The 27,323-nt window shown below is 51.3% G+C and overlaps 1 protein-coding gene across 2 annotated transcripts in view; it reads right to left on the minus strand.

The window, feature by feature from the left end:
* Positions 1-27,323, minus strand: part of ABAT (4-aminobutyrate aminotransferase) — a 101,426-nt gene that overhangs the window by 6,024 nt on the left and 68,079 nt on the right. For both annotated transcript variants that reach the window (XM_047780535.1, XM_047780536.1), the window contains exons 6-15: positions 26,849-26,898; positions 15,958-16,038; positions 15,273-15,365; positions 14,465-14,527; positions 13,864-13,927; positions 13,262-13,410; positions 9,795-9,932; positions 8,592-8,759; positions 6,849-6,995; positions 284-395 (exon numbers count right to left, since the gene is read on the minus strand). In XM_047780535.1, coding sequence (XP_047636491.1) covers positions 284-395; positions 6,849-6,995; positions 8,592-8,759; positions 9,795-9,932; positions 13,262-13,410; positions 13,864-13,927; positions 14,465-14,527; positions 15,273-15,365; positions 15,958-16,038; positions 26,849-26,898 — 1,065 coding nt within the window. The remainder of the gene's footprint in view (positions 1-283; positions 396-6,848; positions 6,996-8,591; positions 8,760-9,794; positions 9,933-13,261; positions 13,411-13,863; positions 13,928-14,464; positions 14,528-15,272; positions 15,366-15,957; positions 16,039-26,848; positions 26,899-27,323) is intronic.

Raw genomic sequence — 27,323 nt, forward strand, 5'->3', positions numbered from 1 at the left:
ATTGTCGAATGAATAAACGGATAAGGAACGTTCCCTGGTGACTTTCTCTTCTACTTCTTTTTTTTCCCCGGCCATGCTGGTGGCATGCAGAAGTTCCCCAGGCAGGGATTGAACCCATGCCACGGCTGCAACCTGAGCCACAGCAGTGACAAGTTGGATGCCCAACTCGCTGAGCCACCAGGGAACTCAGAATTTCTCTTGAGAAAGGAGATTCAGATTATTTTTAGTCCCCTGAACCACCTGCCCCCCCCCCCCGAAATGTGGGCACCCCTGGCTGCTTTACCTTTGTTTCTGGCGATGGAAATGAGTTTATTCCGTATGGATTCGTCTGGGGTGTCGAAGGAACAAAAGGTGCCTCGTCCTCTCACTCTGCTGATGAACTGGGGGTACCGGGCCTGGAGTGGGAGAGACGGGGCCGACATCAAAGCCTGTCACCTGGGTAGCAGCTGTGGTGCCTCAAACCCCCCTGAGGGCCCGGAGGGACTGGCAGGGCCACTCTGGGGTCACAGCTGGCTCCTGGGACATCAGTCCTGGGGCTAAACCCTAGCTCTGCCTCCTTCACAGGAGCATCCTTGGGCGAGTCACTTACGCGGCCCAGGCCCCCGTCTCATCTTCTGTAAACTGAAGGGTGTCAGTGCCACTGACTCCAAGGGGCCATGGTGAGAGCTTAGTGAGATGGGGTTCTTAGGTCAAGTCTTACGCCCGGAGCCTGGCACAGAGCAGGTGCTTTACGGTGCCAGTCACTGCTGTTTCATAGCTCTTCTTGTACAAAGTGGAGATCCTTCTAGAGAAAACAGCTTGTCCTCACGCAAGGCTTTGAGGATGGGGGTTGCATGGAGTAGTGACTCCCTCCCCAAGTTTATGTCCACCTGGAACCTGGGGATGTGACCTTGTTTGCAAATGGTGTTTGTGGATGAGCTAAGTTAGGTTAGGATGAGGTCTCAGTGGATTCAGTGAGCCCTCAATCTGAGCACTGGGGTCCGTGTAAGAAGGAAATGTGGGCACAGAGACACAAACACAAGGGGGAGGCCATGTGACAAGGGCACCAGAGGCTGCAGTGACGCAGCTACAGCCAAAGTTGGGAAGGGCGTGGGATGGGCTTTCCCTGGAAAGAGCCTCCAGAAACAAGCAGTGCTGGAGTTTCCATTGTGGCACAGCGGGTTAGGAATCTGTGAGGATATGGGTTCAATCCCTGGCCTCACTTAGTGAGTTAAGGATCCGGCACTGCTGAGAGCTGTGATGTAGGTCACAGACATGGCTCGGATCCCGCATGGCTGTGGCGTTGGTCGGCAGCTACAGTTCTGATTTGACCCCCAGCCTGGGAACTTCCATATGCTGCAGGTGCAGCCTTAAAAAAAACAAAACAAAAACAAACAAAGAATCAGCACTGCTCATACCTCGATTTTAGACTTCTGACCTCCAGGATGGGCGGAGAACATATTTCTGTTTTATTTTTGTTTTTCTTTTTTGACTGACCCCGGGGCATGTGGAGTTCCTGGGCCAGGTATTAGATCTGGGCTACAGTTGGGACCTAAGCCACAGCTGCGGCAACCCTGGATCCTTAACCCACTGTGCCAGGCCTGGGATCAAACCTGTGTCCTGGTGTAGCAGAGACACGGCCGATCCTGTTGTGTGGCCGCTCCTATAGTCCTGTGGTTTGAAGCCACCTGGCTATGGCAGTTCGTTACAGCAGCCCAAGGAAGCTAATGCAGCCCTCCGGCTCAGAGGATCTTGGGTCCCCCACCAGCCCCACACACTGACCACAGGATGGACAGCAAACGAGGGCTTGGCCAGCCCTGGATAAGGCCAGGGTCCTAGGGGCAGAGGCGGGGGCAAGTGTCACCTCATTACAGCCCCTTGGGAGAGGCTGGATATGGAGTCAGACTCTGGTGATGAAAAGTCCCCGGCTACAGGCCAGGCGCCATGCTGGGCACATCCTCGCATGGCCTCGTCCCCACGGGGTAGGAAGCCAAAACTCAGGGGTCAGCCAGGATTCACCCCACCCCTCCCTGCACCTGACGCTGGGCAGGAGCCCTCCTGCCACCAGAGTGTGGTCTCCGGGGAGGCCGGGAACTGGGTCTCGTCCATTCTGACGTCTTGGTGGCTGTGGACCTCATTAACGCTGGACGTGGGACCCCACCCCCTTCTCACTGGAGCTTCCGACGCTGCCTCCAGGCTTGTGCGTCACGATCCTTCTGTTTCTCCCCTTTGTGTAGCTCATTGTTTTAGGCTGTTTCTGTTATCTTTTTTTTTTTTTTTGTCTTTTTAGGGCCACACCCCTGGCATATGGAAGTTCCCAGGTAGGGGTCCAACTGGAGCATCCACTGCTGGCCTCCACCACAGCCACAGCCACAGCCACGCCAGATTTGAGCCATGTCTAGGACCTGCACCACAGCTCACGGCAACACCGGATCCTTAACCCACTGAGTGAGGCCGGGGATCAAACCTACATCCTCAGGGATACTAGGGGGATTCTTAACCCACTGAGCCACAACCGGAACTCCTTAGCTCCTTCTTGCCTATAGCTTTTTAAGGCCCTGATGGGGACCCCTAAGCCCTTCTATCCCTTCAAATGAGCCAGGCCGGGGCTCCCAAAAGCCAGGTGCTTATCTCAGTTCTGGGAGCTCTTTCTCATAAAACCCTTTTCTGTGACACGCCCCTCACACAGAAGCCACCCTGGGAAACACTGCCCTCCACACCAAGTCTCAGAGCCAGATGCCTCGGTCAGCCACCTGCAGGCCTCCAGGACCTGCCCTCGTAACCAAGGCTGGGCGACATCATTTAAGAGACACACAAAGAGAGCATCTCTGGTGCTCCCACGGCGCTGGGCCTTGCTTGTCTGGGGTGACGTTGCTTGCAGAGTCTGAGCGCCCGTTTCTGCTTTTTGCTTCTAAGCCACCGGGCTATCTCACTATCTGACTGTGACGCGGGGGGCATCTCAGACCATCTGGATGCTACTGCTTCTCTTTTGTCCCAGCATCTTCCATCCCATCCGTGCCCTGTGCCAGCCTGTGAGCTCTGCCTGTGGCTCTGTGTCCAGAGCCTGGCATGATGCCCACCCATGAGGAAGGCAGCCACCAGTCCACATGGACCTCACGGCCACTCAGGTCAGGGTAGGGAGCAGCCTGCCCTGGTGGCAGCCTCAACAAGGTCCCCGCCGACCTGGCCCTGGCGCGTCCTGCACCCTGGCACCGACAACTGAAAGCGGGGTCAAGCTGTCTTTCCCCTCACCCCCCAACCCCCAAGGACCTAAGTGCGTGCCTGACATTTCTCTTCCTGAGCTGGCAACAGGGCAGCACTGCAGCTGGAGGGAGGGACCTGACCCTTTCACCTTCGACCCCAATCCTTTCACCTTTGACCCTACAACCCTTGGCCTTTCCTAGCACCTGACCCTGCCTCAGTCGAAATGCAAATCCAGCCCCAAAAAAGAAAAACTCCACCAAGAGCTGCGCGGCACTGGCAACACTGGAGGCTCACCAACTTCACAGCCTCTCTTAACCCCTTCAGAGTCTTTGCAATCAGGCAGATCTGGGTTTAAAAGCTCCCTGTTCTCATCCAGAAAACGAGGGTAATTATATTTTCCTAATTTCAAGTTGCTCTGAATTAGGGTTGAAGACACCTAGTTACATTTCAGATAAGCAACCTAAAAATTTTTTTTAGTAGTACATTCCAAACGTTGCATAGGATATACTTATGCTAAAAAAAAAAAAATTCATTGCTGTTTTTTAAATTTCACCAGGAGTCCGGTATTGTAGCTGCAGTTTGCTACATCTGAGGGTCCTGCTCCTCCCCCCCCAGATTAAATGAGGATTAAGTGAGATAAGGTACTTAACACAATGTCTGGCCCAGAGCACGTTCTCACGTAATGGAAATAATAATCATGCTAATAAAAATGATACATAATGAAATGATTCTCAGACCCTTGATCATGTTAGAGAGGTAACGACTGGCAAAGAACTTGGATTGTGAAGGGTACTAGAGTCAGGGTCAAACCCCAGGGGAAGCTGTGTCACTCTGGACAAGTCACTAACCCTCCACACCTCAGTTTCCTCATCTGTAAAATGGGGATGCGTGTGGTGTCGACGCCCACAGCATTACCGCTGGACTTCAGCGTTTAGGGTGTGTGAGACCCGCTGGTACAGGACGTGGCAGGGCAGCTTGTCAATAAAGGGAAGCTCTGGTGACTCCTGTCCCTTCTCCCTTCATCAGCGTCACCATCCCCACCGTCACCGTCATCACCCCTCGGGGGTTCTGCTCAGCTCCCCGGTGACTGGGTGCTTTGTGCTCCTGGAGGAAGGGCTCTTTGTGCCCAGTCTTCTGGGGAGGGTCATCCCCTCCTAACTCCTAGAGTGGACTGGCCCATCCTGGAAACACTGGGGTTCCTCCCACCAGCACCTCCAAACCCCAAATCCAGGAGAGTGTTCCGGGCAGGGAGTAGGGAGAAAAAAGACAAATCATTATAATAAAGAGCTCTACTGTCCAGGGAGGTGGCCACCTGTGGCTGCAGATGTGAGTCCAAACTGAGTTGTGCTGTTGGAGTGAAATATACACCAGGGTTCAAAGATCATCATGAGAAAAAGGATGTGAATGTGGGGAAAAGACACTCTCTTCGGCAAGTGGTGCTGGGAAAACCAGACAGCTGTACGTAAATCAGTGAAACTAGAATACACCCTTGCACCATGCACAAAAATAAACTTCAAATGGTATAAAGACTTAAACATAAGACACAGTGCCATAAAACTCCTAGAAGAGAAGACAGGCAAAACATTCTCTGACATAAATTGTACCAGTGCTTTCGTAGGTCAGTCTCACAAGGCAATAGAAATAAGAAGCAAAAATGGGATCTAATAAAACCAAAAAAAAAAAAGGGGGGGGGGATCTAATCAAACTTACAAGCTTTTGTACCACAAAGGAAACCATACACAAAATGAAAAGAAAACCTATGGAATGGGAGAAATAGTTGCAAATGATGCAACTGACAAGGGCTTAATCTCCAAAATATATAAACAACTCATACAAGTCAACCACAAAAAAACCAACAACCCAATCGAAAAATGAGCAAAAGACCTAGAGAGACATTTCTCTAAAGAAGACATAGGGATGGCCAGTAGGCACATGAAAAAATGCTCAACCTCATTAATTATGAGAGAAATGCAAATCAAAATTACAATGAGATACCACCTTACACTGGTCAGAGTGGCCATCATGAGTAAGTCTACAAATAAATGCTGGAGAGGGTGTGGTGAAAAAGGAAGCCTGCTACACTGTTGGTGGGAACGTAAATTGGTACAACCACTGTGGAAAACAGTATGGAGGTTCCTCAGAAAGCTAAATATAGAGCTACCCTATGACCCAGCAATCCCACTCCTGGGCATCTATCCAGACAAAACTGTAATTCAAAAAGACACATGCACCCCTATGTTCACTGCAGCACTATTCACAATAGCCAAGACATGGAAACAAGCCAAATGTTCACCGATAGATGAATGGATTAAGAAGATGTGGTACAAGCCACTATGGAGAACAGTTTGGAGATACCTTAGAAATCTATACATAGAACTTCCATATGACCCCGCAATCCCACTCTTGGGCATCTATCCGGACAAAACTCTACTTAAAAGAGGCTCGGATCCCGTGTTGCTGTGGCTCTGGCGTAGGCCAGCAGCTACAGCTCCAACTGGACCCCTAGCCTGGGAACCTCCATATGCCTTTGTTGCTGTGGCTGTGGTATAGGCCGGCAGCTGTAGCTCCGATTTGACCCCCAGCCTGGGAACCTCCATGTGGCACAGGTGTGGCCCTAAAAAAAAAAAAAGAAAGAAAGAGAATGTGTATATATGTAAGACAGGGTCACTTTGCTGTACAGCAGAATTGGCACAACACTAGAAATCAACTATATTCTAATACGAAATTTTTTTAAAAAGTAACTGAAAAAAATTAAAAAAAGAAGGTGAAATATATTATTTTCTATATTGGTGGCATGTTGAAATAATAGTATTTTGGATATGCTGTGATTGTTAAGTAAAATATGTTATTCGAATGAATTTCACCTCCCTCTTTTTCGCTTTTAGTGTGGTTACTAGGACCTTTGAAGTTATGTGTGTAGCTTGCAATACGAGCCCCTGGAGAGCACGATCAGGGTGTAAATAGAGTCCAGAGGAGGGAATGGGGGACACAGGGGTGGGAGTGAGAAGGAGGGGGCTTTGGGAGGTTTCTCAAAGGAGGGAGGCCTGAACCTGGTATCAGAAGAAAACGAGGGAGTTCCCACTGTGGCTCAGCGGGTTACAAATCCAACTAGTACCTATGAGAATGTGGGTTCAAGCCCTGGCCTCAATCAGTGGATTAAGGATCTGGCATTGCTGTGAGCTGTGGTGCAGGTCGAAGATGTGGCTTGGATCTGATGTTACTGTGGCTGTGGTGTAGGATGGCAGGGGATGCTCCAATTGGACCCCTAGCCTTAGAACTTCCATATGCCATGCATGGGGGAGGAAGAAGCAGAAGCAGAAAAGAAGCAGCAGCAGAAGAAGCAGCAGAAGCAGAAGCAGAAGAAGCAGCAGAAGCGGAAGAAGAAGCACAAGCAGAAGAAGCAGCAGCAGAAGCAGAAGCAGAAGAAGCAGCAGCAGAAGCAGAAGAAGCAGAAACAGCAGCAGCCGAAGAAGCAGAAGCAGAAGCAGAAGAAGAAGAAGAAAAAGAAGACCAGGAGTTCAGGAACCAGGAACAGGGCCGGAACGGAGCTGTGGGAAAGCAACCCCTGCAGCAACCCCTGCGAGTCGCTGGAGCAGCAGGTTCGGGCCGGGGGCAGCCAGGGACAGGGGGTCCTGGGAGGGCTGGGGCGGGGCCGGTCGGGGTACCTGGAGGTCCAGCAGCCCCGTGAGCAGGACCTTCCCGGCGTGGGCTGCGTTGCTCAGCAGGTCCTCCCGCTTGATGATGTTGATGACCTCGGCCAGCAGCAGGTTCTTGGAAGGGTCCCCCAGCCACGTGTTGAAGATCCGGTAGGGCTGGAAGGAGGCACGTGGCGGGAGATGGGTTCCAGGCACGCCTCGCCTCGGACACACCTCTCCCCCTTTGAGAGGAGGGAGACTAACCCCGTGAGCATCTACTAAGGGCTGGGAGGATGACACACATGGTCTCACCGAGTCCTCTCCATAACTACCACCCTCCAGGCAGGTACTACTCTTAGGGACACCAACTCGGCCGGGCCCTGGGGGACGCGAGACAGTTGGCCCCTAACTACTACAATCCTTTTTTTTTTTTTTTTTTTTTTAGGGCCATACCTGTGGCATATGGAAGTTCCCAGGCCAGGGATCCAATCGGAGCTGCAGCTGCCAGCCTACACCACAGCCACAGCAACGCGGGATCCAAGCCGAGTCTGCGACCTACACCAACAGCTCACGGCAACGCTGGATCCTTGACCCACTTAGCAGGGCCAGGGATCAAACCCGCATCCTCAAGGATACTAGTTGGGTTCATGACCCACTGAACCACAAGGGCAACTCCCACAATCCTCATTTTACTAAGGAGGGAGCTGAGGTTGTGAGAGGTTAAGTGATTTGTCTGAGAAAATACAGTTTTAGGCAGTGGAGTCGCGAGTGGACTGAGGGCAGCTTGACCCTCAAAGAGCATGTGATTTACTCTTCCGTGAATTATTCAGGGTGTCAATGCAGCCAACTAAAACATACTTCCTAGCCTTTCTTAAAATTAGGAGGAGCCGTATCTGAGTCAAAAGTGGCAGAAATAGAAGTATTCTGGGATTTCTGGGAAGGCTGCTTAAAGATAAGAAGAGGGCCACTTTGTCCTCCCCTTCTTTTTTCTTCCTACTGCCTTGAATTGAGATGTGATGGCTGGAGCTCCAGAAGCTACTTTGGATCATGAGGTGACCTTGAGAGTGAAAACTACCTGCAGGAATGATGGAAGGAAGGATCCCAGGCCCGTGTGTATATGTAAGAGAGAGACAGAGAGAGAATCTGTATGTACATGTGGCAGTATAGCACTGTGGTTAAGGGCACGGACTCTGGAGTTCTCTTGTGGTGCAGCGGGTTAAGGATCTAGTATTGTCAACAGAGGCGGCTTGGGCCAGTGCTGTGGTGTGGGTTCGATCCCTGGCCCAGGAACTTCCACATGCTGTGGGCATGACCAAAAACATAAAAGAGAGAGAGAGAGAGAGAGAGAGAGAGAGCGTGAGCAAGCGAGCATGGGCTGTGGGTTTGAATCCTAACTTTGTCACTTAACAACTTAAGTGTGATCTTAGACAACTTAATTAACCTCTCTATGCCTGATTCCTCATTAGCAAAGTGGGAAAGAGAAACAACACTTGGTTAGACTGTTGCAAGGTTTAAACGCATGAGGAGTCGTGAGAACTGGGCCAGGCGCAGAGCAAATGCTCCAACAGCGGCAGGAACTACTAACAGTATCACTGCAGGAGCACAGAGACAGGTTAGCAGCCTGATGACAGAGGGCGGTGCAGTCAGCCTTTCAGAGAGAGCCGGGGCCACGGTAACCACGGGCTTTAAGTTAGACCGATGAGGACGGAGCCTCAGGAACCCCCTGTGATCCTGCCCTGGAAAGAGGGAAGGGCGGGCGGGGTCCCCACTCACAGCGTTGGGTCTGAACTCCTCCTTGTGGAAGAAGCCCCCGGTCATCATCTTCTTGCTGAAGGTCATCACGTCGGCTGGGTCATCCAAGCCCCAGTGCTCGTGGGCCCAGAACTTGCCGGTGGAGCCTCCTCCTGTCTGGACCTCATCCACCAAGAAGGCACAGCCGTGCTGGCCGGGGCGGGAGAGAGAGGACGGAGGCGTAAACACCCAGCACGGCTCGCGCCCTCGGACCCCGAGTCCAGCCAGAGAGCCGATGCCGTCTCAACTGCAAACGGAGCCCATGCTCTTGGGCTGGGCCAAGCCAAAGGCTTCAGAAGGGCGGTTCCAGCAGCGCTGGAATGAAACCAGAACACAAGTGCTCGCTGACCGGAAGCCTGGTCACAGTGCATCGGCTTTGGTCCCTGAGCAAGTTGCCGTGCTCAGGAGGCAGTGCGTCCCAGCTGTAAGGCAGCCCCGTGTCCCAAACTTCTGGTGTCGTCTGCCAGCTCTGTTCATTGGCCAGACTCTTATTTACTGGGTTCTTGTGTTTAAATCATGTTATGCCGCCTTTATCTGGGAATTGACTGGTTGCACAGGCCAGCTATACATGCAACACATTTAAATAAACATGCTTCTTCTTCTTCTTCTTTTTTTTTTTAGGGCCACTCCCGTGGCATGTGGAGGTTCCCAGGCTAGGGGTCGAATCAGAGCTACAGCTGCTGGCCTAAACTGCAGCCACGGCAACACCAGATCCAAGCTGCGTCTGCGACCTACACCACAGCTCACAGCAACACCGGATCCTCAACCCACTGAGCGAGGCCAGGGATCAAACCTGCAACCTCATGGCTCCTAGTCGGATTTGTTTCCACTGTGCCAGGACAGGAACTCCTATAAATGTGACATTAACACAAAGTTGTTCATTTGACATCTGCTGAGAGTGGACCCCAATGGGCTGAAAGATGAGGTGGGGTCCCTAGAAAGAAAACGGAGGACGTGGAGGTCTCTCCCCGGCAGTCTCTAGGTTGGGAATGTCCTGGACTAAGACGGCAGGTGGGAGGCTGGTTTGGGAATAAGATTTTAGGGAAGAATTCCCTGTCCTGCCTTCACCCCTAACGTCTCTCCCCATGAGGCCAGCAGGCAGCCTCTGAACATCTGGAAGTTTGTAAGGATCCCAGGCTCTGGTAAGCCAACTGCCCGTCCAGCCCCGGGCCCCCGTGTGCTGACCTTCCTGGAGATGTCCCGCAGCTTCCGGAAGAAGTCGTCGGACGCATGGTTGTCCCCGCCCTCAGACTGGATGGGCTCCACGATGATGCCGGCCACCGTCTTCTTCTTCTTCCGGTATTTCACGATCAGGTCCTCCACCTGGATTCCCAAGGGGACGGGACGAGGGCTCGCGGGGGCTCTCTGGAGCAGCCCCTCCGCCCCCCACCCCCGCGGATGGGCAAGTGGGGATCTGCGGACCCCCGGAAGCGCTGCGGACCCCGGAAGCGCTGCGGACCCCGGAAGCGCTGCGGACCCCGGAAGTGCTGCGGAAGATGTGTTTGCGTTGTGCTTCCACTCAGATCCGCCTGCACATGAGGGTGGGAGTGTGTCCTGCCTGGGGCTGGAGGATCACGGGGATAGAAGCTAAGAACGTGGGGCAGATATTTAACCTCCTGAAGCCTCACCTTGCTGATCCGTACTGTGGGCATCCGGATAGAATCTACCTAACGGGGTCGTGGGGAGGACTGAGATCACACAGCACAGTGTCCGACATACAGAAGGCCGCAGCTGTTACCGCCCTCACCCTGCATCATTACGGTTGTTATTGTTATTGGTAGAAGAGACGTTTCTGGGCAGAATCGAGATGTCTAAAAAACTGTTGTGAAACTCAGATGGTGCCAGAAATCCAACCGGTGGTTGCATGGAGTTGGGGAAGATTGGGGGTAATGAACTGACTTCTTAGACTGACCTGGGGAAATTTTCTGGGGTAATAATTCACCCTTGATTGGAAGGATAGTTACATGAGTTATTTATTTCTTAAAATGTGCTGAACTAGGAGTTTCTGCCACGAAGTAGTGGGTTAAGAATCTGACTGCAGTGGCTTGGGTTGCTGTGGAGGCAAGGGTTCAATCCCCAGCCTGATGTGGTGGGTTAAAGGATCCGGCGTTGCTGCAGCTACGGCTTGAATTCAGTCCTTGGCCTAGGAACTTCCATATGCTGTGGGTGTGCCCATAAAAAAAAGTGTTGAAGTAGATAACTTAAAAGAGTACATTTTATGGTATGTAAATTATATATTAATAAAATTAATTTTAAAAACTTTAAAAAAATTTAAAAATTCAAGGAATTAATTTACAATGTTGTGTTAGTTTCAGATGTAGAGCACAGTGACTCAGTCACACACACACGTGTATATATGTGTGTGCCTATTCTAATACTTATATGTATTTATAGATATGTAAGAATATATATGTATAATGTATATATTCTTTTTCAGGTTCTTCTTCATGATAGGGCATTACAAGAAAAAAAAAAAATTCTGGAGGTCCCATCATGGCGCAGTGGTTAATGACTCCATCTAGGAACCATGGAGTTGTGGGTTCGATCCCTGGCCTTGCTCAGTGGGTTAAGGATCTGGCGTTGCCGTGAGCTGTGATGTAGGTGGCAGACACGGCTGGGATCCCACATTGCTGTGGCTCTGGCGTAGGCCAGTGGCTATAGCTCCGATTCGACCCCTAACCTGGGAACCTCCATATGCCGCAGGAGCAGCCCAAGAAATGGCAAAAAGACAAAAAAAAAAAAAAGAAAGAAAGAAAAAAAGAAAAAGAAAAAAGAAAGAAAAAATTCTTTTTTTTTCTCTTTATATGGCCAAACCTGCAGCACATGGAAGTTCTCCGGCTCCGGGGTTTGAATGAGAGATGCAGCTGCAGTCTATACCACAGCCACAGCAACACTGGATCCCAGCTGCATATGCAACCTACACTGCAGCTTGTGATGACACGGGATCCTTAACACCTGTGAGAGGCCAGGGATCAAACCCACACCCTCAAAGAGACACAACATCAGGTCCTTAACCCAGTGAACCACCACGGGAACTCCAGAAAAAAAGCTTTAAGTTAGCAGTGATGGAGCAATGAGAAAAGCATCAGATTTTCCCCAAGTGGTTATATTTCTTGAACTCTTGTTCTAAAATGGGCATCATCTTGTCGATCAAGAATAGTAATTGTGATATGTTATTAATAATTTAATAATTATGTACAATTTAAAAAACCCAAACCACACACCTAGATACAGTAACAAGTGCAATGTGTTATGCAGAATTAAGGAAGAACCTTCTATTTGGATGTGATTTTGACCTCGGCCTCACCAATTGCCCTAAGCAAGTTCTAAAATGCTTTTCTTTGCTTTCAGAGGGTCATTTGCAATTTGTCAGTGCACGCCTGTTTTCTTGTTTATCTATCCAGCACTGTGGTTCTGACTAGCCTGCTCTCTAGGAGACAAGCCTGGTTCCTGAGCACTGGGAACGGAGCTGGTCCCATTGAGCAGGGCACTGAGTATAATACACACAGGGGTTCAAAAAGGTTTAACATGAAAAAAAATTGCATCAATAGTCTTTAAATATTAATGACATGTTGGCACAATAATATTTTGGATACACTGGGTTCAATAAAATGGAATGATAATTACTTTCACTCAATTCTTTTCATTTTCTCAAACTGTGGTTACTAGAGGAGTTCCCTCTGTGGCTCAGCAGTAATGAACCTGACTAGTCTCCATGAGGATGTGGGTTCCATCCTTGGCCCCGCTCAGTAAGTTAAGGATGCAGTGTTTCTGTGAGTTGCGGTGTGGGTGGCAGACGCAGCTTGGATCTGGTGGTGCTGTGGCTGTGGTGGAGGCCAGTTCGACCCCTAGCCTGGGAACTTCCATGTGCCACAGGTGCCCCCCTAAAAACAGAAAAACAAAAACTATGGTTACTGGAAAAGCTGTAATGAAATGCGGCTTGCCTTATGTTTCATTTAGACTCTTTTATTTACCACTAAACACCCAGCACCTAGCACCCTGCTTCACACCTAGAAGGTGTTAACGATTAATTAAAAAGAATGATGTGCCTAAGGGAAGGCAGTCTCAAACCAGGCTTCCTGGAGATCAAAGCCACATCTGAAGAGGGGCAGCCATTCCCCATCCCACCCCCCACTGCCCCCCAGCAACAGAATCTTTCCAGCATCTTACACATGGAACAAATCAAAGGGGGTTGTTCTGGCTGAAGCGGAGGTGAGGTGATGGGGGTTGCCTGGCCTTAGTCCCTCCCCCACTTCGACCCCCAAGGCTCCCCCAGAGCCCCAGGACTCAGGGGAGGACCAAAGCAGAGGGACCTGAGAGGCCCAGGGAACCACTGTTCCCGTGAGCTGCTCTTACTCTTTCTATTAATCCACTTTCCTTTACTCTAGCAGCAGGGACGCCTGTCCCCAGAGAAACTTAACTGACAGAGAGAATGGTACTGGAAGTGGGGTGATGAAGGCTGGGCAGCAAATTCAATGTCCGCTGCCTTCCCTTACAGGGAACATGGGAGCACAGAGCCCCTCTGTCCCACGGAGGGAGCGCCACGTGCACCCCCGGGTAGACTCTGTGTGCTCGGCTTCTCTGGGGCTACGTCTTGGGGTGATGGGTAAGGAGCGCGGGAGAGGGGAGGGCGTGGAAGGTCCGGCTGTTACCTCTTCCAGACAGCGGGCCTCTTCTTGTTGGTTCTCTTTCACAAACTCCTCCAGAGGATACTTCAGCCTCGGAAATGGTGCGATGGGCCAGTCGAAGGAAGGGATGTCGATCTTGTGAATGGCTTTGGAGTGCGTGGTCGCTAAGCAACCTGAGCCCAGCACAAGAGAAGAGCAGGGGTCGGCTCAGAGGAGGAGGAAGGACTGTTTCTGAGAAGATGGGGCAGCCTGGGGAGGCCCAGTGCCTGCCAAACCCCAGTTCTTATAACATCCTGAAGCTGAAGTGTGTCTGTGTGTGCGCGTGAGCACGCGAGCTTTCTGATTTGTCACAGACTAAGCACAGACTTCGAAGGCAGAGAGACAAGGGTTCAAACCCTAGCTCTGCCACTGAATGGTCTGGGGATGTTCCTTCCTTTGCCGAGCCTTGATTTCCACATCTGCAAAGTGGGAACAGCCATCCCCGCCCCCTGTCCGTGGGGAGTGGTGTGGAATCAATGAAACAAGAGGCAGAAGCCTCCAGCGCGGGACCAGAGGCAGCCACCACTATTGCTGTTGCTGTTATTATTACTCTACCTGCCATCTCGGGACCGCGGGGCCCTCCTTACCCATGGTCCTCCCGTGGAAGGCACCCATGAAGGAGAGGATGCTGTAGTCGGGGCACCCGGGGGCCTAGAACCAAGAAATGCCATCAGTCAGGGTGGTGAGCTGGGGACCTATGTGGCTGACCCCCTACCCCCCAAATCTAGAGGAGCACAAGTGTCTCAGAAAAGCCAGGGATCCCCTCTCAGGCAGAAGTCACTAACTGGACCCCTGACCTCTATATCCAGCCCATGGATTTTTTTTTTTCCATCAAGAGATTTCATGAGGAGTTCCAGCTGTGGCTCAGTGGGGGTCACGAGGTCATGAGGTCGGGGCCCTAAGATGGGATTAGTGCCCTTATAAGAATGGACACCAGACAGCCTGCTCCCTCTCCCTGAGGACACAGTGAGAAGGTGGCCATCCCCAAGCCAGGAAGGGAGCCCGGCTGGGGAAACTGGGCTGGCTGGCACCTGGACCTTGGACTTCCAGCCTCCAGAACTGTGAGAAAATACACACCACACGTGTGTGGCTTAGGCCACCCCATTGGGGGTGCTTGCTATGCAGCCCGAGCTGACCAGCTGGAGGAGGACCGGGCCCACACACCAGGCGGAAGGGCTGCCGGCTCACCTGGTTGATCATGCACGTCTCCAGCTCCTCTTTGGAGAAAGCCGACTGGCCCCTTTCCTTGCTCTGACAAAAGGAACAGAACAAACTGTCAGAGACGCCCTGGGCCAGGAAGGCTCCCACTTTCCACCCCAGTCAACACGTGGTCCTGACAACCAGGGGGCTTTCTCAAGAGCTGATCGCGTATGTTCAATATCATGTATGTACCCAAACAAGGGACTGTTCGTTGTGCCTCCGGAGGAGTAAATACACGGATGCATAAGGCGGGGTGCTATTCATTGGGCAAGAATGACGACCTGTGAGGTGGTGTGTGTTATTATTCCAGGGAAAAGAGTGTAATTATTTGGTGTAATCACCACACCCCATGGATGTTTGGAAAGCTCTGACCAAGCAGTGGCCCTCCCGGGATTTCTTTCTTTTTCTCTTTTTTTTGTCTTTTTGCCTTTTCTAGGGCCGCACTTGCGGCATATGGAGGTTCCCAGGCTAGGGGTCGAATCAGAGCCGTAGCCACCGACCTATGCCAGAGCCACAGCAACGCGGGATCCGAGCCACGTCTGCGACCTACACCACAGCTCACGGCAATGCCGGATCCTTAACCCACTGAGCAAGGCCTGGGATCAAACCCGCAACCTCATGGTTCCTAGTCAGATTTGTTAGCCACCGCGCCATGATGGGAACTTCCCCTGCCGGGATTTCGACACGGACACTGATGTCCAATACTCTGGCCATCAAAGGTCAAGTGTATGGCTAGGAGCTGGGGAGCCTGTGTGTGTGTGCGCGCGTGCGTGTGCATCCACACCACAAACCTCACCCGGTACCACATAAAGATGGTCTTGAAGGCATTTTCATTGGAACAGGAGCCGCAGGCCATTGTGATGAGCTGGGACATCCCTTTGGGAGCCACCTGCAGGGAGGGAAACAGCTGTGGGCTCCCCACTCCCCCAGCTGGGGCTGGGCCTCTGCAGGGGCCACGTGCTGGGCCCTGGAAGCTGCGGGAGGCTGGGAGGGAACCAGGGATGCAGTCCCAGAAGCAGAGGGGAGGAAGGATGAGACGCCCAGGTGGCCCCTTAGGCCGAAGGCCAGAGAAGAAAATGGGTGAAGAAAAGCCAAGAGGTGCCCTTCTTGGCACAAGCCCTGCCCAGAGACACCCGCATTTTACGAGGGGGAGTCATTGTAGCAAATGAAACCCCAAGTCGGGGAGGGTTGAAGGACGGAGGCAAAGCTCCTGTAGTGAGACCAATATTCATTTCCCCCAGTTCCCTTTCTTCCACACACAAGGGAGGCCAGCTTTTCCTGCAAAGGAAAGTTAAAAAGACCCTTCATGAAAGAAACAGCACGCAGAGCAAGCCTGACGGAGAAACACCCCAGCCTTCATCATTACGGATTTTGGTCCTTGCTTCCCCTGCTGGTCCGGCCTTCCTGAGATCAGAGCTGGGGACCAGCGGGGCGGAGTGGGAGGTGGGTCCTCACAGTGCTGGCCATCCCCAAGGACTCACCGAGAGCAGGGACTCCCGCAGCTTCTCCACGAAGTTCTCCGGAGGAAGGATTCCGAGGGCAGGTCTGTTAATGAATGTACTCTGTAAAAAAGCCAGGAGAAGCCAACAATGCGTTAATAAAAAGGAGACCGTAGAGGAGTTCCTGTTGTGGCTCAGTGGGTTAAGAACCCGAGGAGCATCCACGAGGATGTGGGTTCGACACCTGGCCTCGCTCTGTGGGTTAAGGATCCCGCATGGCCGTGAGCTGTGGTGTAGGTTGCAGATGCAGCTTGGATCCTGTGTTGCTGAGGCTGTGGTGTAGGCCAGCAGCTGGAGCTCTGACTGGACCCCTAGCCTGGGAACCTCCATATGCTGCAGGTGCAGCGGTAAAAAGAAAGAAAAAATACATTAAAAAAAACCACCAGTAGACCAGCAGTGACGTCTCTGCCCGACCTAAGTCCCACCCACCAGTGAGGCTTTTCAGGGCAGAGGTGTTCAAACAGGCTATACAGTGTTCCACGCTGTGGGAAATGACAGACTTCCTGCCCTTTTCGAGAACTCCACTAGAACTGCTCTGGATTTTTTTAAAAAAAGGTCTCCATTTCTGGTTGAGATATTGCACTATTGCTATATCAGAGGCTACCACTCGGGGAAACTGCATGGAAAATACACAAGACCTCTTTGCCCTTTTTTTGCAGCTCTCTCTGAATCTGATCTTAAACCCCATGAGAATTACGGAAAAACAACACATGGGCAATAACGATCCCTGTCGAGAACTTAGAACTCTCATGCACGGCTCATGGGGGTGCAACGGGGTGGAGCCGCTTTGCAAAATAGGTTGGCGTTTTCCTACGAGGTTAAACAGACACACACCCCGGGACCCAACAATTCGATCAGAGGGATTTACCTAGAGGAAAAATGAGAGTTCTTGTCAGGCAAAGATATGGATGAACGTGAAGGTTTGCAGTGGTTTTTAGCTTCAGGCACGAGCCCAAATGTCCTTCCAGTGGGGAAGCGATGAATAAATAAGCACACGCACACCATGGACCTCTGCTCAGAGACAGAGAGGAACCATCTATTGACAAACGTAACAACGTGAGAGAGCCTCTAAGTCAGGCCGCCGAGAGAAAGAAGCTGGAATCAAAGGGTCACCCGCGGCGTGGCTCCAGGTAAAGCTGTAGGGACAGAAAGCAGCCCAGGGCTGTCGGGGGCTGGGGTGGGGCTGCCTACAAAGGGCTCAGGGGACAGTTTGGGGAGATAAACTGTCTGCATCTGAATTTTTTTTTTTTTTTTTTTGCTTTTTAGGGCCACACCCGCAGCATATAGAAGCTCCCAGGTTAGGGGTCTAATTGGAGCTACAGCTGCCAGTCTCCACCACAGCCACAGCAAAGCAGGATCTGAGCCTCATCTGTGACCCACACCACAGCCCACAGCAATCCTTAACCCACTGAGTGAGGCCAGGGATCACACTCGCATCCTCACAGATACTAGTCTGGTTCATTACCACTGAACCACGACGGGAACTCCCTCTTTATTTTTTTCCTTTTTTTTTTTTTTAGGGCTACACCCATGGCATATGGAAGCTCCTGCTTTCCTTTTTAAGGCTGAATAATATTCCACTGCCTGGACGTGCCACATTCCCTTTATCCATTCCTTTGTTGATGGCAGACTTAGGTTGCTTCCACGTTTTGGCTACTGTGTGTGTACAAACATTTGGGTTTTGACAGTGACTGTAAGATTATCCACTTGCTGAAACCCACAGACCTGTACATTACAAAGCATGGATCTTACTGGAAGTGAATCATACTTTAATTTTTGAAAAAACATTGGGGGGAAAGGTATTAGGAGGATTCAGTAGCTCTGCAATTTCTAAATAGAATGAAGCTTAGGAGAACAATTTTTGGGGGGCCGCACCTGCAACATGCAGAAGCTTCTGGGTCAGGGATCAAACCCATGCCACAGCAGTAACCTGAGCACAGCAGTGACAACGCTGAGTCCTTAACTGCAAAGCCGCCAGGGAACTCCTTAGGAGAGCAACCTGATGAAGGAGCTAGCTGTTGTAGTGAATGAGCTGAATGTGAGAAAAGCAATGTTAGAAAAATTACTTGATATCCCCCCCCCATAATTTTGATACATGTGGGTCCAGAGGATTTCCCTCTGCAAGGAAATCAACAGGGCGAACCTGATGCTCAACAGACATGTGCTTCTGATACCTACGAAACAACAAAGCATTATTCACAACCAAATTAGAGCCAGTCTAAATTTTCACAGAACTCGAACAAAATATTTTAAAGTTTGTTTGGAAGCACAAAAGACCCAGAATAGCCAAAGACATCCTGAAAAAGAAAAATGGAGCTGGAGGAATCAGGCTCCCTGACTTCAGAGTATACTACAAAGAAAGCATCAAAACCATATGGTACTGGCACAAAGACAGAAATATAGATCAGTGGCACAGGATATAAAGCCCAGAATTAAACCCACGCACCTACAGCCAACTAATCTATGACGAAGGAGGCAAGAATATACAATGGAGAAAGGACAGCTTGTTCAATAAGTGGTGCTGGGAAAACTGGACAGCCACATGCAAAAGAATGAAATCTGAATACTCCCTAACGGCATACACAAAAATAAACTCCAAATGGATTAAAGACCTAGATATAAGACCAGACACTATAAAACTCCTAGAGAAAAACATAGGCCAAACACTCTCTGACATAAACGACAGCCACATCTTCTCAGATCCACCTCCCAGAGTATTGACAACAAAAAGAAAAATAAACAAATGGGACCTAATCAAATTTCAGAGTTTCTGCACAGCAAAGGAAACCCTAAACAAAACAAAAAGACAACCCACAGAATGGGAGAAAACCTTTGCTAATGAATCAACTGACAAGGGATTAATCTCCAAAATTTATTAACACCTTCTGCAGCTCCATACCAAAAAAACAAACAACCCCATCCAAAAATGGGCAGAAGATCTAAACAGACAACTCTCCAAAGAAGACATACGGATGGCCAAAAAACACATGAAAAGATGTTCAACATCAGTCATTATTAGAGAACCACAAATCAAAACCACTGTGAGGTACCACCTTACACCAGCCAGAATGGCCATCATCCAAAAGTCTCCAAACAATAAGTGCTGGAGTGGGTGTGGAGAAAAAGGAACCCTAGTACACTGTTGGTGGGATTGTAAATTGGTGCAACCACTGTGGAAAACAGTATGGAGATTCCTCAGAAAACTAAACATAGAACTACCATTTGACCCAGCAATCCTGCTCCTGGGCATCTATCCAGAGAAAACCACAACTCGAAAAGACACATATACTCCGATGTTCATTGCAGCACTATTTACAATAGCCAAGACTTGGAGACAACTTAAATGTCCATCAACAGAGGAGTGGAACAAGAAGATGTGGTACATATACACAATGGAATATGACTCAGCCATTAAAAGGAATGAAATTTTGGCATTTTTAGCAACATGGATGGACCTAGAAACTATCATGCTAAGTGAAGTCAGTCAGACAATGAGACACCAACATCAAATGCTTTCACTGACATGTGGAATCTGAAAAAAGGACAGAAGGGAACTTCTTTGCAGAACAGATACTGACTCACAGAGTTTGAAAAACTTAATGGTTTCCAAAGGAGACAGTTTGGGGGGTGGGGGGATGCGTTGGGTGTGTGGGATGGAAATCCTATAAAATTCGATTGCGATGATCCTTGTACAACTATAAATGTAATAAATTCATTAAGAAAAAAATTAAAAAAAATGTCAGTATCAGGTTGAGTAAATGAAAGCACAGTTAACCGAAGGCGATGTTACACGGCTGGTAAAATGTTGTGGGAAAGGTTACAATTTTACATCAGGATTGACTCTCAGTGTTGTACCTTCTATGGATTTTTTTTCTTTTTTTTTTTTTTAAGGGCCGCTTATGAAGGTCCCCAGGCTAGGGGTTGAGTCGGGGCTCCAGCTGCTGGCCTACAGCACAGCCACAGCAACACCAGGTCCGAGCTGCATCTTCGACCTACACCACAGCTCACGGCGACGCTGGATCCTTCACCCACTGAGGGAGGCCAGGGATGGAATCTGTCTCCTCATGGTTCCTAGTCCGATTTGTTTCTGCTGTGCCACGATGGGAACTCCCCTTTTATGGGTTTTGATAAATGTGTAATGACACGTGCCCACCATTATAGAAAAAACACAAATGGGAATGCATGTGGGGATAAGAATAAAGCCGTCCGTCCCTCAGGGTCCAGCCGGTGCCCCCTGGCAGGATGGGGAAGAGTCTGTGCAATGGACAAGCAATGAGGTCACCAGGAAGCGGGTTTGGGTTAGAACATGGGATTGTACTAAATGGAATGTGGCATCCCAGATTGTGTCCTGGGGACCAAAGCGTGGACACCAGTCTCAAAAAAAGTCTGAATAAAGTCTGCAGTTCATAAAGCACCATTACTTTTTTTATTTTTGCACCATGGCATGCAGTGGCCTGATATGGGATCTCAGTTCCCAGACCAGGGATTGAACCTGGGCCACAGCGGTGAAAGTGCCAAGTCCTAACCACCAGGGAACTCCTCGTAATACACCTGTGTTAACTTCTTAGGTTTGTTTGTTTGTTTTTTTTTTTTTTTTTGGTCTTTTTAGAGCTGCACCCGTGGAATGTGGAGGTTCCCAGGCTAGGGGTCCAATCGGAGCTGTAGCTGTCAGTCTACGCCACAGCCACAGCAACGCAGGATCCAAGCCGATCTGCAACCTACACCACAGCTCACAGCAATGCCGGATCCATAACCCACTGGGCGAGGCCAGGGATTGAAGCTGCAACCTACACCACAGCTCACAGCAATGCCGGATCCATAACCCACTGGGCGAGGCCAGGGATTGAACCTGCAACCTCATGGTTCCTAGTTGGATTGGTTTCTGCTGCACCATGACGGGAACTCCACTTCTTAGCTTTAATAAGGGTACTATGAGGGGAGAGGTGTTAACCCTGGGGAAACTGGGGGAAAGGTAGATGGGAATGATCTTTACAACTTGGAAATCTGAAACTGGTCTAAAAGAAAACACAGGGAGTTCCCGTCGTGGCGCAGTGGTTAACGAATCCGACTAGGAACCATGAGGTTGCGGGTTCGGTCCCTGCCCTTGCTCAGTGGGTTAACGATCCGGCATTGCTGTGAGCTGTGGTGTAGGTTGCAGATGCGGCTCAGATCCTGCGTTGCTGTGGCTCTGGTGTAGGCCAGTGGCTACAGCTCCGATTGGACCCCTAGCCTGGGAGCCTACACATGCCGAGGAAGCGGCCCTAGAAATGCCAAAAAGACAAAAAAAAAAAAGAAAAAAAAGAAAGAAAGAAAACACAAACACTGATTTAAAACGTAGAGGAGGGAGTTCCCGTCATGGCGCAGTGGTTAAGGAATCTGACTAGGAATCACAAGGTTTCGGGTTTGATCCCTGGCCTTGCTCAGTGAGTTAAGGATCCGGCGTTGGCGTGAGCTGTGGTGTAGGTCGCAGATGTGGCTTGGATCCCGAGTTGCTGTGGCTCTGGTGTAGGCCGGTGGCTACGGCTCCAATTCGACCCCTAGCCTGGGAACCTCCATATGCCGAGGGAAGCGGCCATAGAAAAGGCAAAAAGACGAAAAAAAAAAATAAAAATAAAAAATAAAATGTAGAGGAGGATTGGCGTTCCCGCTGTGGCTGCTCAGTGGAAATGAACCCAATTAGTATTCATGAGGATGCGGGTTCGATCCCTGGCCTCGCTCAGAAGGTTAAGGATCCGGCGTTGCTGCAAGGTAAGGTGTAGGTTGCAGACGCAGTTCGGATCTGGCGTTGCTGTGACTGTGGTGTAGGCCAGCAGCTGCAGCTCCCATTGAACCCCTAGTCTGGGAACTTTCATATGCTGCAGGTGTAGCCCTTAAAAAAAAAAAATAGAAGTGTATGAATGGAGCCTGGGATCTGGGAACTTCTCAGGCACCCCCTCCTCTGCAGACTCACATGTGTAATGAACTCAGGGCAAATCCAAGCAGCGGCATCGCCAGTAGGAGGAAAGCCCAGGACAGGGAGGCCCCAGCACTCATCCTCCTGGGGGCTCTGGGATCTGGTTTGGATCGCCAGGCAGCAGGGCAGGTTTATACCTTTGTTGCTGTTTCTGTTTCAGGGCCAGGCATGTGGGTCTAGGATTAACAGTGGGGGGGAGTTCACACTTTTCACTATAGATCTTGGGAAACTGAGGACCAGAGAGGTCGAGCAACCTCCCCCAAGCCACACAGACAGAAAGAAACAGAACCATGACTCAAACCCAGGTTTGCAGACTTCAGATTCCATCCTTTGCCAGACCCTGCAGGTGGCCTCCACCCGAAAATGTGACTGCTGGACATGAGTGTGCTTGGCACAGCCTGGAGACCTTGGATGGCCTGTGGGGGCCATGAGGGGCCTCCTGTTTTGCCTTCAAGCTGTTAATGTGACTCTGAAGAAATCAAGCCCATCATGAGATCAGAGTGGAGGCAAACTGCCATCCTAGGTAGCGGGGGAAGCAGCTTACGGAGGGGATGGCCAGGCTGGCAACGTGACTGCCTATCGGGGCCTGGGAAGAGGTGGGGGTGGTGTTCCTGTTTGGCAAAGTGTGACATTGAGAACAGAAGCTATTTGGGACACTGGGTAGCAGAATTAATTGGGGACAGGTTTCTCGAGTCCTCACCATCAGACTCAGCATCTGTAAAGTGCATCAGGAAGAGAACGGGCTTTGGTTTTAAGGGGCTGTGCAAGCTGAGGGAAGTCATCTAACCTCTCTGGTCTTCAGGGTCCTTATCTTTGAAAATGAGGATCCCTTCCTGAGTGCTCGTAAGGAGCCAGGGACAGCATACAGAGGAGGCAGGAGCTCAGTCTTAAAGGACAATCCTGCAGGAGGTCACACTGATGCCAGACGGCGCTCATCATTCACTGCAATGACCGTGCGAATCCAACACGCCATAACTGTTGTATAACCTGTGGGCAATGTGATGAGGTGGCCCTGGTGACACAGGTTCTCACTGGAACCCAGATACTGGATCCGGGTGACACGGCACAGGGATGATGTGGTTGGGCTACAAAAGGGCTGATAAAACCCTCTCAGGACTTCGATGATTGGCAGAAGCCTGCCCAGCACAGGTAAAATACCACAACCACCATCTGAGAGCATCTCCTGCCGAGAGTCTGGAAGGCCCAAGACGTCAACCAATGGCTGTCCTGTCGGATCCCCCAGCTGTACCCTGCCTAGCTCGTGGCAGTCAACCGTCACTCTCTCAGGCTGTGTCAGTCACCTTGCCCACACCTAGCCCTCTGCAGAACAACATCAGTGCAGACGGCCATCTGGAACTTGATCCAGACTGTGGTCTAGACAGTGACCTAGATGGTCTAGTCTGTGGTGCAGACTGTGGTCTAGACGGCTCTAGACGGTAATCTAGACTGTGACGGTGCCACAAAACCCAGCACCAAGGACCACGCCCAGTACACAGCAGGGGTTCCATCAACCAGGAAGCAAACAAAAGCCAAAAAGATGAGACTGAAGAAGCAGGAGCCAGGTCACAAAGGGCTTTGCACCTGAAGTGGAGGAGCCGGGATGCATCGTGAGGGCAGCAGGTACCGGGAGAGGGTTCCAGGCACTGTGCAGTTTGGGGGACGGTTTGGAGGTGAGAATGGACGTGGTGGTGGGAGGGGGTGATGAACAGGGGCTGTTGGGAGAAATTCACACGGAAGAGGTGGGAGGGGGGAGCTAGGACTGGTCCCCGCTAGTAGGGGGAAGGGAAGAGGTGGTGTGGCGTCCAGGTTCCTGGCAGGGACCGTGGGGACAGACCGGCCCCCGGAAACCAGAATCCCAGGGCCTGGAAGTCACGTGCTGTTGGGGCGACTCTGCCTCCGCAGGCAGCTGACACCGCAAATGTGTCTGGCGTGTTTGTTGACACAGTTTTTCAGCACCAACTGCCGAGGCATCTGGGATCTGCACAACGTTTCGAAACAAAGCCCAGCTCTGATTGTAAACACACGTGCAGAGCCACCAACGGGCCTCGCCAGACACTCTCCGGAGGACGTGGCTTCCACGAGAGCAGCCCCCGAAGTGCCACCTGATCAGAGGTGAGAGGCATCCCCAGGCCCCTCCCGGGCAGACACACCCGCAGGGAAAGCGCACCCCCGTTCTCTCCTAATGTGTGGACACCATGTCCAGCTCTAAGAAAAATGAAAGCCCCTAAAGACACGTGGCGCCTGGGAGGCTGTGGGGCGGCGGGAGCTCTCGCACTGCTGCGGGAGTGGAGATCCGATGCCTGGTGTGGGAAACCGTCTGGTGGGTTCTGACTGCGTGCGCTCATTCTGGCCAGAGAGGCCGCTCCAGCCTAATACCCCAGAGGGATGTGAGAATGTGTCACCGAAAGACACGTTGGAAGGTTCACAGCAATGGTCTTCGTCGGACGCGACCCAGCTGCCCATCAGCGGCAGGTAGAGCATTAACTGCCGTGTGTCCACACCCTGGGATGCTTAAGGCCATGAGGAGGGATGGTCTGGGGCTACACACACCAACAACCAATCTCCGGGTGGGTCTGGAGTGAAATGAGCCAGCTGTGATCAAGAGGATACACTGTGATTCTACTGATGTCCTGCAGAAGTCAGGGAGTGGTCACCTCATTTGGTCTCGGGGGGAAGAGGAGCTGGGTGGGGGCACACTGTGGGGACCAGTGGAGGTCAGGGAGGGTGAGAAGCATCTTACGCTGGTAGTGCAGAAATCGCAGCCGTCTCTCCAGCACAGGTTGTCGGGGTATACACCACATCATAGACACACATACTATGGGTCGCAGGTTGTTGAGGCACAATTACGGCTCCCTCACCCCATCCCCGGGCCTGTGAATATGGAACACGTCGAAGGAGACTTTGCCCATGTACTTAGGGTTAGGGTTAGGGTTAGGTTCCTATTCAGTTGAGAAAGGAGACTGTTCTGGATGTTCCGAGGGGGCCTAGTGCAGCCCCATGAGCTCTTTGCTAAGGGTTCAGGCAGAGGAGGAAGACAGGGAGAGGGACGGGACCAGCCACTCCTTGATGATGGAGGGACCGTGTGAAACGAACCCTGACCTGAACGAGCCCCAAAGCAGCTCCTCTCCTAGAGCCTCCGGCTAAGAGCTGACCTGAGCCTTGTGAGCCCCGAGGCAGAGCACTTGCCTGACTCCTGACCCACAACAATGTGACGCCATAAACGGGTGTGGTTTGAAACCCCTACGCTGGAGGCGGTTTGTGACGGCAGCAACAGGAAACTCACACAGGGTGGTATTAAAATTTTCAGAGGGGCAAGAACAATTAGGAAAGCCATGTTTCAAAAGGCTCCTTGGAGTTCCTGTTGTTCCTGTTGGGGCTCAGCAGAAGCGAATCTGAGTAGGATCCATGAGGGTGCAGGTTCGATCCCTGGTGGGTTAAGGATTTGGCGTTGCCGTGAGCTGTGCTGTAGGTGGCAGGCACAGCTCAGATCCTGCGTGGCTGTGGCTGTGGTGTAGGCCAGTGGCTGCAGCTCCAATTCGACCCCTAGCCTGGGAACTTCCATATGCCATGGGCGTGGCCATAAAAAGACTGAAAAAGGAGTTTCCGTCGTGGCGCAGTGGTTGACGAATCCAACTAGGAACCATGAGGTTGCGGGTTCGGTCCCTGCCCTTGCTCAGTGGGTTAACGATCCGGCGTTGCTGTGAGCTGTGGTGTAGGTTGCAGACGCGGCTCGGATCCCGTGTTGGTGTGGCTCTGGCGTAGGCCGGTGGCTACAGCTCCAATTCGACCCCTAGCCTGGGAACCTCCATATGCCGCAGGAGCGGCCTAAGAAATAGCAAAAAGACCAAAAAAAAAAAAAAAGACTAAAAAAAAAAAGCTCCTTAAGGGAGTGATAAAGGGGAAACATTGAGAATCACAGGGTCATATGCAGTGGACTCAGTATGTATGCATGGCTCTGCATGTGTGTTATAGCCAGTGTCGTCACTCCAGCCCCTCCTCGGGCCCTTTCTGGGTCTCTGCTCTGGCTGCCCTGTCCTCTTCTGCTCCTCAGTCCTGCTGCCCCTCTCACTCCCACTCTCCTCTCCCCACCGGGTCCACCCCTCCCTGGCCTGTCCCCTTTAACCCCTCCTCCTTCAGATCTCAGCTCAGAAATCGCTCTTCCCTGACCCTCGGCCCCTGCATCCCCGAGAAGTCCAGTCCCTGTGGGCTCTTTCCAGCACTGCCTCTGGCTGTGTGATGTTGGACAAATACATAGCCTCTCTGTGCCTCTGTTCCCTCATCTGTAAAACAGGGATGACAACAGCAGCTGCCTCGTAGACTTGGCAATATCTGATCTGTGATGTGCTGGGTACAGTGTTTATACATGCTATGCTTCTAAATTTCATTCACTATTTTTTTTTTGTCTTTTTGCCATTTTCTTGGGCTGCTCCCGTGGCATATGGAGGTTCCCAGGCTAGGGGTCTTATCGGAGCTGTAGCTGCCAGCCTACGCCAGAGCCACAGCAATGCAGGATCCGAGCCGTGTCTGAGACCCACACCCCAGCTCATGGCAACACAGGCTCCTTAACCCACTGAGCAAGGCCAGGGATTGAACCCGAAACCTCATGGTTCCTAGTCGGATTCGTTAACCACTGTGCCACGACAGGAACTCCTCATTCACTATTATTATCGTTATCATTGTTTTATGCCCACGCAGCGCTGCCTGCCTCGCTCTGCAGCACTTAATATGGTTGCAATTCTCTACCTACGTGTATGGTTAATTGACTGCCTCCGTGGGAGCAGGACGTTGTGTTTTCGCTTGTCCAGGCAATCCAGGTGCCCAGTGCATAGTATGTGCTCAGTAAATATTTAGAGGATGGATGGATGGATGGACTATTTCCTCTGAATCCCCACAAACCCTCTGCATAACCCAAGGACTCACCACATTCTGAGGCTGTTGGACGAGTTTCACGAGAGCAGGATGGCTGTAACCTGGGGAGAGGAAGACACGGTTAGAGATCAGCCTTGTATCTGGGGCGAGGCGGGGGGTCCCTGCTCCTCACCCCAATGATCGTGCCCTCCCTTCCCTTCCACCCTTGTGACTCTCTTCACACACAAAGACCCACGCCTGGGAACCGTGCCAGATGCCCTGACTCTGAATCTCTCAGGGCAGGACCCCGAAATCATCCAAAAATTCTCCGGGTGATTCCGATGTTCAGGTTTGAGACCCAAGGCATCAGACAGATGGTGAATGGAGGTTAAAGCAAACCCCAGACCAGGGCCAGAGGGATTCACCAGGCTGGTGTGACATGTGGCAAACGTGGCCTTTGCCTTCCCATCCGGTGCCCACCGTTTGAGTCAAATCTCAACAAGCGTTAGGTCAGGGAGTGAAGGATGGGAACTCTGACCGACCAGCC

Source organism: Phacochoerus africanus, chromosome 5 (genome assembly GCF_016906955.1).
Source record: "Phacochoerus africanus isolate WHEZ1 chromosome 5, ROS_Pafr_v1, whole genome shotgun sequence".
NCBI classification, from domain to species: Eukaryota; Metazoa; Chordata; class Mammalia; order Artiodactyla; family Suidae; genus Phacochoerus; species Phacochoerus africanus.